This window comes from Chiloscyllium punctatum, chromosome 5 (genome assembly GCF_047496795.1).
Source record: "Chiloscyllium punctatum isolate Juve2018m chromosome 5, sChiPun1.3, whole genome shotgun sequence".
NCBI classification, from domain to species: domain Eukaryota; kingdom Metazoa; phylum Chordata; class Chondrichthyes; order Orectolobiformes; family Hemiscylliidae; genus Chiloscyllium; species Chiloscyllium punctatum.
The window spans coordinates 101426733-101447385 of record NC_092743.1 but is presented as its reverse complement, the minus strand read 5'-3'; the positions used below and the strand labels follow the sequence as shown (position 1 = coordinate 101447385).

Below are 20653 nucleotides of genomic sequence, written 5' to 3'. Positions count from 1 at the left end.
ATGAAATTTTAAGAGTGAGAAAGGGTAAATGAAGGAAATATGTTCCCGATGACTGGGGAATCTAGATCCAGAAGTCACAGTCTGAGAATAAGAGGTAGCCTTTTAGGACAGAGATAAGGAATTTCCTCACCTAGAGTGTGGTGTATCTGTGGAACACTCTGGCACAGTAAGCTGTTGAGATTAAAACATGAATACTTCCAAGAAAATGTAGATATAATTCTTTGGTCTAAAAGCATCCAATAGTATGGGGAGAAAGCAGGAACAGAGTTCTTGATGGATGATCAGCCATGAATGGTGGAGATGGTTCAAAACGCTAAATTGCGTACTCCTGTTTTTATTTTCTCTGTTTCTAAAAGCCAATAAAAATCGCTGGAAATGTTCAGAAAGTCCAGCAACACCTGTGTAGGTGCAGTCTAACCTGCACAGTGTTACCAGCATTTTCTATTTTTAATTTAGAATAGACAAGCTGCTTATCTGTGGGCCATCAAATAAGGTTACAAAAGAAAGCTGTTTTTTTGGCGTAAGAGCACAATAGCACAATTTTATTTAAAATAAAAACTTTCAAACATTATTTTCTAATTTGTTAATTAACTACTGTGTACCAGTCTAAATAATGGCTTTTAAGAGTAATTTCCAGTTACTTAAAATTGGGTTTCTCACATCTGGCAGAGTTGACACTTATTATAGTGCTTTTTTTTGTGGTCAGTCCTTTTTCAGCTGTATTAATAAAACAACACCAGCCTACCAATCTTAAATACATTATGGAATATGTTTTATGCAAAAACAATCCTGAAAAGCTGTCTGATATTTCAGTGCATAGCAGACTTTAACTTCATGCTGTGCAAGTAAGCTTGATCAGAGACAGGTCGAAATAAAAGCTGAAGACTAGTGCAATTTGCAATCTGGTTTCTGTTTTGCCCAAAGTATAAAAATTTGACTAACAGTTTCTCTCATTGCTTCTGAGCAACAAGGAGAACACTTAAAATTCAAGGTAAAGGATTATTCACCTGAAACATTTAGCAAATGTTCAAATTGAGTGCATTTCACCTTTACATACCTGACGAAATTTAGAACATTGAAACAGCTATTCTGTCCAACTGATCCATGCTTGTATTTGAGCTTCATCTGAACCTTCTCTCGATGCTCTTTACAACTTCTAATCCCTCTATTCCTCTATTTTGGCGTTAAATGTATCTATCTTTAGCACTGAAGTAATTGAGATGAACATGAATTCCAAATCTGTAACTGCTGCATGGGAAATGAAGTTTCTCCTGAATTTCCGGTTGAATTTATTTGTATGATTATACCAGTATGCATTATCACTATAGCTGAAATGAGGGAGGGAAAGTAAAATCTGTGTGGGAATATTCCACTTGGTTGGTGGTGATGGCCAACTTGTTCGTTCTTGTTTCAGATCACATACTGGTGAAAAACCTTTCAAATGTTCACAGTGTGGGAGAGCCTTTGTTTCGTCAGGTGTCCTTAAGTCTCACATCCGGACGCATTCTGGCCTCAAGGCTTATAAATGTTTGATTTGTGATGGTACTTTCACTACTAATGGCAGTTTGAAGAGGCATATGTCAACACATAGTGAGGTTCGTCCATTCATGTGTCCCTATTGTCAGAAGACTTTCAAGACTTCTATGAATTGTAAGAAACATATGAAGACACATAGGTAAGAGTCTTTTGATGTCATTTTGAATTTCACTTAGTTACAACCACTTCAATCTTTCTGTAAATGTAGGCCTCCTGTGAACTTTGTGCCATGAGGTGACTTAATAACTGTAGAACAGTACAGGGAAACCTCTGCTGTCTATTGGAGAAAAAGTGATGATTCTAAGGCGATGTTGTGTGGAGTCCTGTTGTGCTTTTTGTTTTTGGACACAGATTAATTATTTGAATGAAAAGATGTTGATATGTGGTTTCAGCATAGAACATTTCCCAGGTCAGCTATAAAATGCAAAGTACATTTATCTTCATTCTGTCCAAATATCTACCTAATTAAGATGGACTGCAGCAGTTCAAAGAGACCTCACCTCCTCCTTGAGGACAAATAGGGACTGGCAATAAATGCTGGCCCAGCCAGCGATGCCCACATCCCATGAAATGAGTAATTTAAAAAAAACCCTTTAAACTTTGACCTGAATTTGAAGCAGCATGTCATATTTTATGTTCCCAAATCTTAGAATCTTTTGAGTCAGATGAACAGTTGATGGCGCAGTTTTGTGTATGTACTCAAATACATCCATCAGTTGTGTTGGAGCCAGCCCATTTTACTTACGGTGTTATAAACAGCATGGACTGCATGCTTTCATTCGATTAGTTGGAGCTGAACAAGTGATCCAGAGCCATCTTATTTTTTTTTAACTAACAATGATTCAGATGATGGAAAGTGGATAGCTTTTGTTGAAATCACAATGAACGAAAAAACTTGCATTTCTGTAGTGCATTTTGCAGCTGCAAGATGTCCTGAAATGCTAGACAACCAATGAAGTAATTTTTTTAGTGCAGCTTGAGGGAAACCTAAGTAGTTGCTTTTAATTCTTGAAGACTAGGGACATACATGCACCTAACTTGGTACAGCTAAAACTTTTCTGATGAAGGTAAAAACAATGAAACCTTATTTTAATTTGTTCTTGAAATGTGAGCAGCATTTATTTCTCATTCATAATTACCCTGCAGGACTTGTACATACTGTGTATGTCCGGAGTCTATTGTAAACCAAATTTGACAGGATTGGCAAATTCTCATCTCTGACCAGTTTCTGGTTTCAGCCCGTAACATCTGGCGATCTAATATGGAATAGTCCAGTAACTTAATCATTAGGCTACTGTAAAAGGGCTTTTTGCTTTTTCTACTTGAGACCAATGTTCTATATCCTAGCAAATTTGCTGAAATTTCTTCTCTACGTAGATACGAACTTGCACAGCAGATACAGCAGCAGCAGCAACAGCAGGCATCATTAGATGATGATGGCTTAGTTGAACCTATGGAACAGCAATCTGATTCAACTAATGGCCAAACGCAGGCTCACCTTCAACCTGAGGAACTGCAGCCATCTTCGACAGTAAGCAATGATCAACAAACCTTGCTAGGTCTGAGCCAAGAACAAGTTGTGGGATCTCAGCAAACTGGTCTTGGCCAACAGCTTGCAGACCAGCAACTTGTCCAGGATGAAGGTTGGTATAAGTCTATCAGAAGTTCACACTTTTTAAACATGCTTTTAATATTGCAACCAGTATTGAAATTTAGAAAGGTCAATAGTTTTTCTTTCATTGAAAGTAGTGAAAAGTCCAGAATATCTCTGGGTTTATCCCAAACTTTGGCAGGAGATCATTGTATTCTGCATTTAGACCTCTGCCCAACCAGTTTGGTGCAGCTCTTCTATGCTATGTCCAAAGCCTTTTTAGCTTCCTTAAAATGTGGTGCCCAGAATTGGATGAAATACAAGAGTGGGACCAAAAGAGTTTTTATTCTTAAGTTCCTAGTTTTCATATTCCATGCTATATTTTTAACATGCAGTCTCCAATATGCTTTATTACCTACTTTGCTAACCTGCCTTGATACCTACAAATGTTTGTGTACTAACCAACTCCCACGGTATCTGTATTTTGCAATCTTGTTAAAATTATGCCATTGCACATGTAATGTCTCTCTTGTCATTCTTCCCTTTAGAATGCATTAGCTCAAAATTTTCTGTCTTGAGTCTTATCTGATGTGTTTATCCATTCTACCAGCTTGTCTGTCTCCTCGTAAAGCCTTTTACTAGATTCCTCACTCTGTCCACTTCAAAATTTTTGATTTTATTTATTATTGTCACATGTGCCAAGTGACCGGTATTATTTTGCATGCTATCCAGGTAAATCATACTTTGCATAAATACATGGGTAATAGAACAGAATATAGAGATTCAGTTACAGTGAAGGTGCATAGACAGATTAACTCTAATGTATGAGAGGTCTGTTCATAAGTCTGATAACAGCAGGGAAGAAGCTGTTCTTGTATCTGTTGGTTCATGTTTTCAAACTTTTGGATCTTTTTCCCGATGGAAGAGGGCAGAGGAAAGTATAACACGAGTGGGAGGGGTCTTTGATTATGTTAGCTACTTTACCCAGACAGAGAGAAATAAAGACTGAGTCAGTGGAAGGGAGGCTGGTTTGTGTAATACATTGGGCTGCATTCACAACTGTTTTCGTGATTTCTTGCAATCTTGGGCAGAGCAGTTGCCATACTAAGCTGTGATGTTTCTGGATAGGATGCTTTCTAGGGTGCATCTATAAAAATTGGTAAGATTTATTATAGACATGTTGAATTATTTTAGCCTTCTGCGGAAGTACATGCATTGGTGTGCTTTCTTGACTGTAGCAACCATGTGGATGGACTGGGAGAGATTTGTGGTGATATTTGCTCTCAGGAGCTTGAAGCACTTGACCATCTCCACCTTGGCATTTGTGTCTTCTACTAATTTTGAAATTGCTATGATCCTCAAATTCAAGTCATTATTGAATATAAATGACAGGAGGTGCTTTTGTGCTGGACCATGGGGAAACAACACCAAATGCCTCCCACTCTAATCTGAACAACAGCCATTCGTTCCAATTTTTATTTTCAGTCCTTCAGCCAATTTTGTGTCTGTCTTGGATCATAGGGTATATCCAAGCAGTTCTTTTGGATTCAGTTAAATATAGATAAGAGAAGGCTCGATAACAACAATTTGCTTAAATGTGAGTGATTATTATGTAATAATGATAATAATAAGAGTAATAAATGGAAAGGAAAGGAGTAAAAGCAGCCAGTCTCACTCCCTGCTGCCCGTCTGGGATCCCTTGATCGACAGCTGTCAGGAGGCTTAGGTTTGTTTCTGGCACTGTTTGTGCTCCTGGCCTGAGGCGAACTCCAATGCTCGGAATGAAACTCTGTTTCTTATACAGTTTAACAAACAGTATAGAAGCAGCTACAGAACACAAACAGGTTACTGGTGCCATCCTCGGTTAGTAAAGGAATGTCCGCAGGACTCCTTCAGGGTCATGCAGCTGTCGAATATCATCAACCACTTTAGTCCTTCAGCCCATCATATGCAGTGTCCATGCTATTATTGTCCCTTTTACCACATGGACTTCAATTTTTCTTAAAACTTGATATGTGTACTTGATCAAATTCATTTTGAAGAAAACATTCGCAAAGCATCAACTGTACTGCCCTCAACTGCCTTCTCCATTACCTTATGAAAAAACTCATTCAGATTAGTCAAACTTCATCACTGTAAATATATAATATTCCTTTTGCTCATTTTATTAAAATTTTAGTATAATTTTAAGGTTTCAAAAGTTTCAAGTGTAATTTAGCTTATGTTTATTTGGTAGACTTGAATCATTGATATCTGTTGTTAATTATTTAATGAAAAAATATACTTTTCAGCAACTATATAATCTATCTAAATTTTAACGTAGCATGGTACCCTGTTAATACATAGTCAAAAAGAAATCCAATACCCCTTAATCAGCCAGTGGTGAGAATGTGGAACTCACAATCATGTGGAGCAGTTGGAAAGAATAGTGTACATTCTCTTAAGGGAATGCTGGGTGGAAAAAGGGGAAGGAGGAAAAAGGGCAGGCTGATAGACCTAATTAGGAGAAAACTCATATAGAGTGTAAAAAGTGGCAGAAATTCTATGCAATAAATACGACATTACAGCAAAAGCCAATCAAAACTGAATTGAAGCTGTTCTCTCAACAGTTCTGAAATTATACCTGTAGTGTTACTTTATATATTTCGCTGTCTGTCTGGCTTTGTTCTCCATCCCATAACCCTCCTTCTCTCTCTCCATTGTGATGTATATATGTCAAGTCCCAATATTATCAAACATTTGAGTCTGTCTACTAAATTGGCTCAGGACGTTAATTTGTACCAATCCATACCACTAGATGGTGATGGAGAGACTGACATGCTCCTCCTCATTTCTGTTTGAATCATATTATACAATAGTTAATCAGAGAAGCATTGACAGTAATTCCATGTCCTTCGCAATCTCTTGACAACTAGCTTCTGGATGAGAAAATACTAACTCTTTTAAGCTGGTATTTTTAGTCTTACCGGCATTACCTTCCTTCAGCAGCAACGAATCCACATTTGCAAGTTAGCCTGAATTTACAGAATTGAAACAAATGCTTAGTTTAAACTGGTCCATGCCCATGCTTATGCTTCATATGTGGCTCTACTCTGCCTACTTGATCTATCCACACTGACATGTCTTTCTAGATCTGATGTTGCTGCTGGTTGAGAGGTGCAAAAATATCCTAGGTTGACTGATTTGTTATTTTCATTTAGTTTTTGGGAAATGCTTTTCATTTTCTCCTTGGAGCTTTGGAATTCTGATGTGAAAATACCAGGCGTAATTTTGATTCCTTCTCATCTCTGGTGCACACAAATGGAGTTCAAAAGTGCTTTGCCAATACGCCACAAAAAAAGTTATCAAATAAAGTAATATGTAAATTTTACTAAACAGTGCACCAAAATACCTTAACATGACAAGCATAAATTGAGAATGTGGAAACAAAGATCAATGTGCCTACAGCTTTTCCAATCTTTTAAAGTTATTTTAAATACTTTTACATCTATTTCTACTTTGTTTAAATAATTATATTATTATTCTTTAAAGTTATCATACAATAACTATCCCACTTACAACTACTTTATTACAAAACCTTATTTACATTTAATTAAAAGTATTTTTGTTTTTATCAACGTCCCACCTTGATATAGTTGAACATATTCATTGGTACTACATATAACGGTAGCTTTTTCTGCATAAACAATGCAACGACTAAGGCTGTATTCAAATGCTGTATTGTGAGATCCACACAACATGAAGAGATGCATTTGGAGAAGAAAGTTAAGTACCTGAAGGATAAAGAAGGAGATGAATGTATAGATACGGTGAGATGACAAAGGGTGAGCAGAACTCAAATGGAACGTAAACACCAGCTTAGTCCAACTGGACCAAATGGTTGTATCTGTGCCATAAGTTCTATGTAATACATATTCTTGCATTTTTTTTTTACTTTGATCTGCCTTCATAAGCAATATCAAATTGATTGTTTGGTAATTATTTTCCTACTCTAGATGCCTTTGTGACAACACAGCAGAATATCAACCAGTTTGATCAACAAACTATAACACAGCAGACGTTTGATCAACAGAGCCTGGCCCAAGGTTGTAGTTAAGATCAATTTGGTGGTCAATAATTGGAACTTTATTTGAATTCCTCTAGTTTTTTTTTGAATAATTGTTGGAAATGTGTGCTTTGATTTAAATGTGAATTAAAACATTGAACAAAGTTATATTGCACATTGTTTTTGGTTAGCATGCCTTGAATTACACCCCTCCTCCAACCCAACAATGAAGGGGATGCTAGTTCATGGTTCTGATGAAACAATCTATATTGCATTGTAACCTTGAATTGAACAGTGCCAAGTTTAAAAATAGGCTTAACTGTCAGAGCCAATCGTGAGGACCATGGTTAGCACTTCACAATTGTTCAAGTGCTGCATCATTTGGGGTTTTAGTTTTCTGTATTGTCATTGATTTTCCTGTGTACTAAGGGGCTTTTTGTATTAATTTGGAATTGTAGCACAATGGTTTTGTTACTGGATCAGTAAACCAGCCTAGACTAATGATAGAAACATGAGTTTAAATTCCATCATGGCAGCTAGGGAATTTAAGTTCTGTTAGTTAAATAAATCTGGAATAAAAGACTAGTACAAGCATCAGTGACCATGAAACTACCAGATTATTGCAAAAACTTGAATGTTTTTAAGGGGAGAAATTCTGTCATCCTTACTCATTCTGGTCTAGTCTATACTAATATGGTTGGCTTTAATTACTATTCCAAAATGGCCTTGTAAGCCACTCAGCTATATTTAAAAGACAGGACAACACTTTCTTGAAGGCAATTAGGGAAAGGCAGTAAATGCTGACCTAGTCAGGAATGGGAACATCATAAAAATGAATATAAATGATTCATTTGTAATGTTGCATCTTCAAAATATTATTTCAGGCTTTGCAGAATTGGAGTGGTTTATCATTTTCCATTTCTTTATTGGTATAGTTTTATTTTCCAATACAGTATCCCAATTTCTTAAGTTAATTAAACCAGCTTCTGAGACTGTTTAACATGCCAAGGAATTACAGAGGTTTGAAATAGGACCAAAAGTGGAGAGCTCTGCCATCCGGTTTGCTCCGCCATTCATTAAGATCATTCTTGATCTGTCATGCTTTGAATTCCACATTTCCACCTTTTGATTTGCCTATCTGGTGAGACTGTATCCACCTCAGCCTTAAAAAAAAATTCACTGACAGTTTCCACTGCCCTCTGGAGGTAGAGAGTTCCAAAGTTGCACAACCCTCGTGAGGAAAACAAAATCTCTTCTCTGACTTAAAAGGGTGGTCTCTATTATTAAATAGTGTCCCCTAGTTCTGGATTTAAAAGAAGAGGAATCATCCTTTCCACATTCATCTCAGCAAGATCATCCAGTATCTTAAATACTTCAATCAAATCACCCCTCACCATTCAAAACCCTAGTGAAACAAGCTCACCCTATCTACACTTCCCTCATGAAATGATCTGCTTAGTCTAGGTATTAATCTAGTACAGTACATCTGAATTCCCTTCAATTCATTTACATACTTTCTTAAATTAGAACAGCAAAACTTCACACAGCATTCAAGATGTGGTCTCACTAATGCCTTGCATAACTGAATGTTATGACATGTGGTAAACCCCTCTGCTAATTTAAGCCACAATACAAAAAAGATTCACCCTGTGCTGTAATCTGTTAAAATTCGAGAGGCAAAGAACTGTCCCCAAAATCACTATTTAAAGTCTAACGGAGAATATTAACGAACAAATATTTACAACTCCGTTCTCTTAAACTTTCCTTTTGCCTTTCCCTGTACAATACTGGTCTGATAAAACTCCAGATTACGATTTACAAAAAAATCTAATCACGTTTCAAACTAGCCAGCTTTGCCAAGTGGCCTCTGTAGATTTTCCTCTGTCTTTTCTTCGTCTTAGGTCTCACAGGTCTTTGATAGATAAAGGTACCTTTTAAGAGAGCAGATCTTTCTGCAAGCAGTTTCTCTAGTTGGTGCTAGCTGCTCTTTGCCGCTCTGGATAACTGTTCAAAATGTCTGATATTTATACCACAAAACATCAGGTCATTTCATTGGTTTTAATATTGTCAAAATATTAAGTTTCGTATCTTGGGGCATAATTTAAACTGGCCAAATTCAAATTTGTTTTTGTATCCTGGCAACACAGATCTTAGCTATTTCGACCAAATGTTACATTGTTACCTTGTTCCGGACTCTTTGTGCTTCTCTAAATCCTTGCTAGCTTTTCAGTTCTCTTAAAGGTACAGTATCCCTTTATACCTTCATAACACTGAAGCAATAACATTTTTCTTTTCAGAAAAACAAATTGCTGGAGAAACTCAGCACATCTGGCAGCATTTGTGCAGAGAGAAAAACAGTTTGCGTTTTGAGTCCAGTGAGCCCCACCCCTTCAGAATTGACAGCATCTAGGAAAAGTGGCATTACACTGTTGACAAGAATGAGTGGGTAGTTGGAGATGGAGCCCAGAGAGGGAGAGAAAAGAAACAAAATAAATGTTAGGCAGACAAAAGGATAGCTGATTATAAGCCAGGAAAGAAAAAAAAAGACTAGATAGGTGATAATGGGAACTATGAATGTATGAAAATGGGATGGCTGTACTGAAAGCAATCTAAATCATAACAGAACCTCAGGTGTAGGGATGTGTAAAGGACATGGAATGAAGTGTTCAGACTCTAAAATTATTGAACTCTGTTGGGTCAGAAAGGCTACTAAGTTTCTCTAGCTTGAGCTGAGTCTTGGCTGGAGAACTGCAGCAGGCCTGAGACAGAAATGTTGGCATGGGAACATAGTGATGCCTAGAAGTGATAGGCACATGGAAGCTTGGTGTTCCACAAAGCAGACTGCTGCGTTTTGACTCCATAGTGTGGAGGAGACTGCTGCCTAGTGTCCTATCCACCTATCTGCTCACTGCTTTTTCCCACTACCCTTGTTATCAGCATATACGCCACTTGTTCCTAGATGCTATCCAATCTGAAGATGGTCAACAGACTCAATATCAACTTTGTTTACTCTCCACAGATGCTGCCAAACCAGTTGAGTTTCTCCAGTAGTTTATATTTTTGCTTCAGATTTCCAGGATCCATAGTTCTTTGTTTGATTCTTACTTTCATATTTGATTTCTCTGATAGTGAAGGAAAGTGCCATGTTAGTGTTGACTACGTGTTGTATGCGTACTAACTGTGATTCATATCCCGTCTACCAGTTTATGGTGCATTAGTTTAGAATGGCATTGGGATGGTGCAGACATGATGGGCTGAAGTGCCTGTACCAGTGTTGTACTGTTCTATGTTCAGTGTTCTTGGCACCTGAACACCCAAATTCTGTTGCATGTCAGAAATCTGCAGTTGTCTTCTGTTTAAATTATCTTTTTTTCCTCCTTCCTATCCAAGTGAATAACTTCACATTTTTCCCACATTGCCTCCATGTTAGGTTTTTGTACACTCACTCAATGTATCTATGTCCACCTGCACTTACTTTTTTTCTTCACAACATACTTTCTGACCTTTTGTGTCATCTAATTTTGTATTAGATGTCTCCTCAAACATAATAATATGTGTGCTCTGCTTTAGAGCAATATTATTAGGCAAGAAGTGACTGAGGAAGGTGACAAAACTATTCATCAGCGATAGGCGTAGAGATCAGTTAGAGAGGTTTACTATGGAAATTCTAGAGTTTGAGACCATGACAGCTAAAACACAGCTGCCAGTGATGAGAAGAAAGGAATCAATAATGCGTAAAGATGTCAAAATTAGATTAACAGAACTCATAAGCAGGAAGTAACGTCAAGACTCCAATTTATAACGAGTTTAGATCATGTTTATGAAATGACTGGTGTTTTTTGTGAATTGTAATGTTTGATTTGATTGGATTTGATGGCTCTCTTATGGCTAGTCATGGTGTCATTGCATTTTTTAAAAGAAAAGAGTAACAGGATAGAGAAGTATACACAACTATCACTTAACAACTTGACAAATAATTATTCCACAATGTCATTTAAATATCAATTTTGAAAGAATCAAACAAATGAATTTATTGATTTTATTTTTAACTAGGTTTCACTATCGCTGATAGCTTTGGCCAACAGGGTCAGTTTACAGCTGTGCAACAGTTGCAGGACTCCAGTAGCCTGGAGTCACAAGCTCTAACTCCCAGTTACCATCAGCAAAGTCTACTTCATGTGCCAACCACAGACAGCATTAATGTGGTGAGTATTAAATAATTGATTTTTACACTAAATTCTTCAAGATATGCTTCTTGGTCAATCTTTTGAACTTAACTATTATATGAAAGGTTAATTTATGAAATTGGAAAACAACTGTATAAAAACACATTCTCAAATGGGGCTACTAAAGTTTTTAGTATCTACAATATAGTATTTTAAATACCCATTATGATATACCACAATCATAATGTTGAACTTTTCTTCTGATCATGGAAACATAATGGTGCAGATGGTCATTCAGCCTGTAGAATCTGTCATCTGGATAATTATTTAATACACACGTCTTGCATTCTATCCTATATAACTACCTGCAAATATGTCACATTCAGGCTAAAATGTGGAAGAGTGACCAGTTTCCTTCTGGACAAGTTGGACATCTTAGTGATGTGGTTGAAATGCTGATGAGGCTATTGAAAAGGAGCAGATGTAATCCAAGAATTAAAGTTAGACCATTTAGAAGGAAAGTTAGAAAACACTTTTCCAAACAAAAGTTTGGAGGGCAGCATGGTGGCACAGTGGTTAGCACTGCTGCCTCACAGCGCCAGAGACCTGGGCTCAATTCCCGCCTCAGGCAACTGACTGTGTGGAGTTTGCATGTTCTCCCCGTGTCTGCGTGGGTTTCCTCCGGGTGCTTCGGTTTCCTCCCACAGCCCAAAGATGTGCAGGTCAGGTGAATTGGCCATGCTAAATTGCCCATAGTGTTAGGTAAGGGGTAAATGTAGGGGTATGGGTGGGTTACGCTTCGGCGGGGTGGTGTGGACTTGTTGGGCCGGAGGGCCTGTTTCCACACTGTAAGTAATCTAATCTTAAAAAAAATTGGAACAAATCTGGTAGTTCCATTAGAAGATGCTGGTATACTTGGAGACTTTTTTGTGCGATAAGGGTATCCACAGGTATAGAGGTTAGGTGGTTAAATGATATAGGTAATGATCAGCAGTGTCGAATATGGCATTGCAAACATGAAGGACATGAAGTAGCCTGCTTCTGTTTCTTTGTTCCTAAATTGTGTTTGGAGTTAAGTAAAATGTTTGATAGGGACAGTTATCTGATGTTTCTCTCTAATATTATCAAGAGTACTCTTTACAGTTCTCTTTTCAGTCTCGTTGCACCAATCCCATTATATTCAAATTGAAGGAATAGAATGCAAATGGTTTAATTCAGCTTTATTTTGAAAAGAAAGCTCAAATTAAATTTTGACTTTTGAGTGCTGATGGTGAACATGCTGTCAGTCATTATTGGTTCAGTAGAAGGTGGGGATGGAAGAGCTTATTTAGGATTTGGTGGCCAATCATGGATCATACATCTGAGTGCACAGATAAGTAGCAGCTGATGTGCAGACAAACAAGAGCTGAAGTAGACTCAAGCCTGCTCCATCGTTTCATAAAATCATGGCTGAGTTGGTCGTAACCTCAAATCCACATTCCTGTCTACCCTGGTAACATTTATCATCTTGTTCAATAGGGAACTACCAATTCCTGCCTTAAAAATACTGAATGACACTACCTCCATTTCTTTTTCCGAAAAAGTTCCAAACACTTGAGATACTCTTTGAGAAGGAATTTTGCCTCATTGGATTGAAATGAGCCACCCTTTTTTAAACAAGGACTCTTAGTTCCAGATTCTCCCATCAGAAGAGACATTCTCTCGATGTTTATGTTTACTCTGTTTAGGATCTTTGAATTTCAGTCAAGTTGTCTCCAACTGTTCGAAACTCCAGCAGATACAAGCTTAACCTATCCAATCTTTCCTCATAAAGCTAATTACCTATTCCAGGTATTAGTCTTGTAAGCTTTTTTGAATTGCTTCCAATGCATTTACATCCTTCTTTAAATATAGTGACTAAAACTGCACACATTTTCCAGATGCAGTCTCACCAGTGCCCTGTGTAATTTATGCATCACCTCTTCCTTACATTCATTTCTCTCATGATTAAATGACAACATTCCATTGGCTATCCTATTTACTTGACGTACCTGCTTACTGGCCTTTTGCAACTCTTACACTCGGACACTCAAATTTCTCTGCATTTCAAAACTCTGCAATCTCACACCATTTAGATAATATGCTTCTGTTTATTCCTCTTGCTAAAGCTGTCAATTGCGCATTTTTTCACATTGTACTCCATTTGCCAGGGTCTTTACCTATGCACTTAACCTATCCATATCTTTATTTTGCCATTTTCACAACTTACTTTCCTATTTTCTTTGTGCTATCAGCAGGTTATGTAACCGTATCTTCCATTCCTTCATCAAAGTTATTTATGTAAATTGTAAACATTTAAAGTTTCAGCATGAATTTCTATGGTATACCTCTTGTCACATCTTTCCCATAAAAAAAATCCATTAAATCTACGTGTTACTTCTTATTAACCAATATTCTTGTGACCATGCCAATGTGCTATCCAGTAATCCATGAACAAAATCCACTGGCTCCCTTTTAACAACATAGCACATTATTTCCTCAAACCTATTATGTCCAATAGATTGGTCAAGTTGATTTCCCTTTCACAAAACCATGTTGACTCTCCTTGGTTACCTTGAATTATCCGAGTGGCTTGCTATAATTTGTTTAGCAATAATTTTTAATACATTTCCTATGACAGATGTTAAGCCAACTGTGGCCTAAAGTTTCTTTCTCCTGGTCTTCCTCCATTGTTGAATGAAAGACTCAATTTTGCTGTCTTCCAATCGAATGAGACTTTCCCTGAATCTAGAAAGTTTTGGAAATTTAAACCCAATTTGTTTTATTTTCTTGTGGGACATGCGCATCGCTAGCTGGCCAGCATTTATTGCCCATCTCCAGTTGCCCTTGAGAACATTGTGATGAGGTGCCTTCTTGAACTGCTGAAATCCACATGCTGTAGGAAAGGCAGTGTTGTATTAACAATCTAACTTGCCATTTTTTTTGAAAGACCCTAGGCTGAAATCCATCAGGACGCAGCACTTGTCAGCTTGCTGTCTCAGCATTCTTTCACACACTCAAAATTTCCCCTCCATATTATTATTTTGGTCATTTTTTGCTTTTTTTCTTGCATTCTGTCCAAGCTTCTGACCTGTCACCTGTCTTTGCACAAATATATACTTTTACTTTATGTTTGTTAGTATCTTTAACTTTCCTCGTTAACCAGAGATGGTGAGTACATCCCTTGGATTTTTTTTATTTACTGGAATGTATCAATTCTATATATTCTGAACCATACCCTTGCAGGTCTCTCACTGTATCTCTATTGACCTATGCTTTAACTTAATTTTCCAATTCACTTAAGCCACCTCAGCTTTTGTGTGCTCATCATTGCCCCCATTTTTGAAAATGCCTCGGGAGTTCAGTCCATTCTCCGTCAAGCTGAATGTAAAATTCATTCCCATTATAGTCAGGGTATCTTTATTGTAAGATTGTTCGTTAGTTTCATCTCATTGCATGTTATGTCTAGTATAACTTCCTCTATGGCTGCAGAACATGCTGTGGTAAGAAACTATCCTGAAAATTGTGATGAGGTCTTCACCTACTCTACCTTTTGCAGTCCAGAGATAGATGAAAATCTGCTGTGATTATTACTATACCTTTCTGATGAGCTTGCATTATTTTTCCGTTATGGTTCATTGTGCTGTGTGGTTAGTGTCAGTGAGTTTCCCATAAGTGACCTCTCGCCTTAATCATTTCTCATTTCTGCCCAAGCTATTTTCTATTTCCTGGTTTCCTGAAATTGATCATTCTTCTCCTAAGCCTGTCCCAATGGTACAGATCCACCTTCCCAATACTGGTGGCAGTGCCCCACTAACTAGAATCCACTTACCCACATCAGCCATTGAGTCACACATTCCTGTCTCTCACTTGATTTGCTTATGCATATTTGCAAGTGGCTCAGTTAATTAGCAGTTAGAAGTGTGAGGTGATACATTTTAGTAGAAAGAACATGGAGATACGATATAAAATAAAGGGTGCTATTCTAAGGTTGTGTAGGAGCAGAGAAATGTGGGTGTATATGTGTTAAAACATTAAAGGTGGCAAGATATTTGGAGAGAACAGTTAGTAGAGCATACAGTACCTTTTGGATTTATTAGTAGGAATCTAGAATGCGGCAGCAAGGATGTTATGCTCAACTTGTGTATTACATTAATTAGACTTCATCTGGAGTATTGTGTACAGTTTGGGCACACCACTTCAGGATGAGAATATATTGGAAAGAGTGCAGAAGAAGAATGGCTCCAGAGATGAGAAACTACAGTTATGAAGAAAGATTGGAGAAGTTGAGACTTTTTTTCCTTGGCGAGAAGATGACTCTGTGACTATCACGCCATGACTAAGACAGTTGAAGGGAAATTTTCAAATCATGAAGAAACTGGACAGTATAAAAATGGAGAAACTATTCCCACTTGTAAAAGGATTGAGAACAAGAGGACACAGATTTGAAGTGAATGCAATATGTGCAAAATCTTTTTCTCACAGCCAAGTAGTTGGTGTATAGGATATACTACTTGGAAGTGTGGTAGAAGCAGGTTCACTTGATTGTTTATATTAAAATAACGTTCAGGGCTACAGGGAACTGGGAGGAGGATGGCGCTGTCATAATGGTCGTTCAGAGAATTGGTGAAGGCGTAATAGGCTGAATGACCTGTGGACTGGATTATTTCAACTAGTTGTTCAATACATTGTAGCCATAAAGTGAACATATTTCTGTTAATGATCTAAATCTCCTTATTGATTAATTGCTATATTTCTTTCACTGCTTTCTCTGAGTATGAGGGTGCTCTTTTCTTTGTAGAATCTTTCAGCTTCTGTATTGTGAGACAGATGCAATACTATGCATTTTGGCACAAATAAAAACGATTTCCATTCATTAAATTTGGAAATCACTTGTTTTGCAATGAAAACTGCAAAATTCAGTAACTAGTGTAATTCAGTGTTTTAGTTTCAGTTGATGTGATGACCTTTCATAAGTTTTTTTTTAAAAATGACTTTCATATTTTATTTGTACAAATTCTACAGACGACCCGTTTATTGCATGAGCCATCATCCGGAAACCTGCATCTTCAAAGCCATCGCTCAACATTCCATTCCGACAGTGAGGACCAAGTTAGACGAACATACAGGTTAGAGTCAGTGAGTTTTTTGTGTGTGTTGGCAGAACTTTGTCTTAGTTTATTTTATACTGTTCTGTTAAACTTTCAATGTCATCATTTCGGGTCAATCAGAACCTGGCTCAGTGGTCAGACATTTGCAGAGAGACATGGGTTCAGGTCAGAATTGATCATATAAGTGCCTCAAATTTCAATCCATTATTACACTTACAGAAGAAATGGTAAAGCTAGCTGCTAACTTTCTCTTCAAATGGGCATAAGGGAATTTCTATTGCATGACCTTGAAAAGAACAGGGTTTTCTCCTGGTAAACCTGCAATTGAAGATACTAAAATTATTCCACATTTTTGGAGAGAATAACCAGGTAATGTTTTCTTCAAAACAGTGTCCCAGCCATTTGCCCAGTGTAGGTCCTACTTCTTTAGCGTAGAAGTTGTGATGCTGGAAACATTGCTGACAACTTACCCAAAGACACCACTCTGAGATTTGGGATGGGAATCAATGGTTGGCAAAGCAATGGACAGAGACTGCTGTCCTGTTGCACTTCCACCTCATGTCACTGTTCCAAGGAATTTTCACCAGCCAGTAAACATCAAGTGCGAAATGTAAATTAAAGGCAACACAAACTTTCTAGTAAATAACTGATAACATTTTAAACTTTAAATTAGTGCAATTGGCTATATGCTTATCCTGAATTGTTGGTTGCATTTGTATTTGCACTTCTCTTGATCTGTTTTCGGTTTTGTTTTTATGAATTGCTGTTCATCTTGGCCTCCACATGAAGTAATGCAAAGCCCATGCCACATACTGGGCAGACACTTTCTCTGCTCAGAAGTGGCATGATGCACTGAAAAGCTTGCCAGGGCATCACTTGAGTGTCTGAATGGCACATGAGCTTTCTAGTTTGTGGTGTTTTAGAAAAAAAGAAAATCAGAAGGTTCAGACCACAACTTTGCAGCCTCTGGGCAAGTTTGGAATATATAAGCAATGACACTCAGGCTGCTTTTTTTTTTCTGCCCCCACATTCAATGCCTGATTCCTCACTTGGTTTGATTCATGGATCAGTAGTTCCTTTATTGTCTACTTTGTCACTAATGTCAGTTCTTAAATTAGCTATCATCTGTGATAGAACGGTACCAGATAATCATGTCTCATTTTTTCCCTGTACCTTCCTGCAAATCTAGAAGAAAGAATTCTTTTTATAGAATATTATTCCTTGAAACTAACCAATCTGTTGTTTTTTAAAGAATTTGATGACACTTTTTCTGTGTTCCCAGGTGTGAGTTCTGCACGAAAGGTTTCAAGAAATCAAGCCATCTGAAACAGCATGTACGTTCTCACACTGGCGAAAAACCCTTCAAATGCCTCCAGTGCAGTCGATGTTTCGTCTCCTCAGGAGTTCTGAAAGCTCATCAGCGGACACACACAGGTAGTGGATTGAACAAAAGTATTAACTTCTGTTTATGCCACCTTTTCATCATTTCGGGAGATTTCAAGGTATTCTGCACTTTAGAGATTGAGCAACATCTGACATTGCACTTTTTTCGGATGAATTATTAAACACGAGATATAATGATTCAGCTATCTCTTTCCTAATTGTTTTTAAAAATCGTGATGCAATCAATCCAGACATTGGGTTTTATTGAGTTTACTTAATTTACTGAATATGTGTATTTTTAAAATTCTAAATACACTTGCCTCTTTGTTTTCCCTTATTTAATAATATATCTACCATTTCTATCTTCCTTCTATTTACTAAGGCAAAACATTTATTTAGTTTATCTGCTGTCTTTCTGTCATTACTTGAGCAGGTATTATCTGGGTTATTTCTTAATGATCCTATTCCCATTACAGCCCTGTTTTTTTTTATTTTAAGTTTTATATTTCTGAAAAATATTTTGTTTAATGTTCCTCACAAATCTAATTTCATGACCATATCATCATCTTTATCTTTATTTTGTTTTACTTGACTATATTCTTAATATCTTCTGATTCTCTTGTAGTATTCCAGCTGTGGTCTGACTAATGCATTGTACAGTTTTATCAAAACCTCCCTACCTTTATACTCCATTCCCTTCGAAATAAGGGCCAACATTCCATTTGCCTTCCCTAATGCCTCTGCTCTTAGATGCTAGGTTTTGTTATTCATGGTTGAGGACTCTCCAGTCCTTCTATTCTGTAGCTTCTGCAGTCTTCCTGCATTTATATAATATTCAACTCCTCTGTCCTTGCTGACAAAGTGCATAACCTCTCATTTTCCCACATTATAATAAATAACTAGCAACTTTCAAAATCCTGCAATTCTCTGCCTAAGGACATTGTGGTTTAACCTACAGTATGTAGACTGCAGAGGTTCAAGAAAGCAGCTCACCACCACCACCTTGAGGGCAACAAGGGATAGGCAATAAATACTGTCTGAGGAGCAGGAGAATCGACGTTTCGGGCAAAAGCCTTTCATCAGGAGAAGGGCTTCCTGATGAAGGACTTTTGCCCAAAATGTCGATTCTCCTGCTTCTTGGATACTACCTGACCTGCTGTGCTTTTCCAGCATCACACACTCGACTCTGACCTCCAGCATCTGCAGTCCTCACTTTCTCTTAATAAAAAATACTGTCCAGCCAGTGACATCAGTACACTCAACTTCCTTATCCATGTTATTAATATGTAGCATAAATATGTGGCCTCAGCATTAATCCCTGTGGCAATCTACCAGTTACACATTGCATCCTGAAAATGCCCATGTATTCATGCTAACATACTATCTCCAACACCATGGGCTCTTATTAAGTAGTTTAATGTTTAATTTAGCTGTTCTGTGCATTTTATTTTATTTTTGTAAGCACTTATTGAGCATTTGGTGAACAGACTTGCCAGTTAGACTTAGACCGATTTTTATGGTTTGGGCCTTATTAACATCAGCTAATAGAATTAGAGCTGCTTGCACCGATCAAGTTCCTTACAGACACTTAATTAATCAGGGAGGTAGTAAGTTCATAGGGCAGCCAATCTTGACGAGCCTGTGGCAGTCCTTTAAAGGGTAGGGTTAGAAGTGTCATAGAGTCGTAGAGATATACAACATGGAAACAGACCCTCTCGGTCCAGCCCGTTTATGCCGACCAGATATCCCAACGTAATCTAGTCCCATTTGCCAGCAGTTGTCTCATATCCCTCTAAACCCTTCCTATTCATATACCCATACAGATGCCTTTTAAATGTTGCAAATGTATCAGCCTCCACCATTTCATCTGGCAGCTCATTCCATACATGTACCACCCTCTGTGTGAAAAGGTTGCTCCTTGGGTTTCTTTTATGTCTTTCCCCCTCTCACCCTGAACCTATGTCCTCTAATTGTGGATTCCCCCACCCCACAAAAAAAAAACCTTGTCTGTTTATCCTATCCATGCCCCTCATGATTTTATAAACCTCTATAAGATCACCCCTGAGCCTCTGACCCTCCAGTGTGAAGTGTGGAAGAGAGTGTTGGCTTACAGTGCAGCATGTTTTTTTTTGTAGCTTCCAAAACGACTTGGGGAACTTGGCAAATAGGAGAATAGGACTTGCTTCTAGTTTTACTTCATTGCAGGAAAGGGGCCATTAAATACTGCTATTGGAATTGGAGTCTTGGGTTGTATATTCTTTCCAACTTTTGCCCATGTCATCTGTTAATGTTTGTAATTGGAACTCTAGTCAACTATGTTGAGGTCCACCTAAAAAAGGGTTGGGCTTCTGCATGTTTCTGGTCACCCTGGCTTTAGGAGCAAGTCGAGTGGTAGCAAGGCATAAATTGGGCCCAATTTGTCTGAGTTTGAATCAGATGTAATAAGAAGTACAAACTTTTGAAAAAAGATCAAGTAAATCGAAATATCTGCCAATCTGAACAGAATGACTGGTTTATTCACTTGGAAACTAAATTGAGACAAAATGACTGACCCTGACAAGACCACTCCCTCCGTGACTCCCTCGTCAGGTCCACACCCCCCACCAACCCAACCTCCACTCCTTCCCCTGCAACCGCAAGAAATGCAAAACTTGCGCCCACACCTCCCCCCCCCCCCTTACCTCCCTCCAAGGCCCCAAGGGACACTTCCATATCCACCACAAATTCACCTGCACCTCCACACACATCATCTGTTGCATCTGCTGCACCCGATGTGGCCTCCTCTATATTGGGGAGACAGGCC

General features: G+C 37.9%; 1 protein-coding gene across 3 annotated transcripts in view; it reads left to right on the top strand.

Moving 5' to 3' along the window:
- Nucleotides 1-20653, top strand: part of LOC140477272 (zinc finger protein 236-like) — a 167465-nt gene that overhangs the window by 81823 nt on the left and 64989 nt on the right. For all 3 annotated transcript variants that reach the window (XR_011960694.1, XM_072570867.1, XM_072570868.1), the window contains exons 13-18: nt 1415-1675; nt 2914-3179; nt 7123-7212; nt 11226-11377; nt 16382-16485; nt 17750-17901. Coding sequence is in view for 2 of the 3 variants with exons in the window: in XM_072570867.1 (XP_072426968.1) it covers nt 1415-1675; nt 2914-3179; nt 7123-7212; nt 11226-11377; nt 16382-16485; nt 17750-17901 (1025 nt within the window). In the remaining variant the exon portion in view is untranslated. The remainder of the gene's footprint in view (nt 1-1414; nt 1676-2913; nt 3180-7122; nt 7213-11225; nt 11378-16381; nt 16486-17749; nt 17902-20653) is intronic.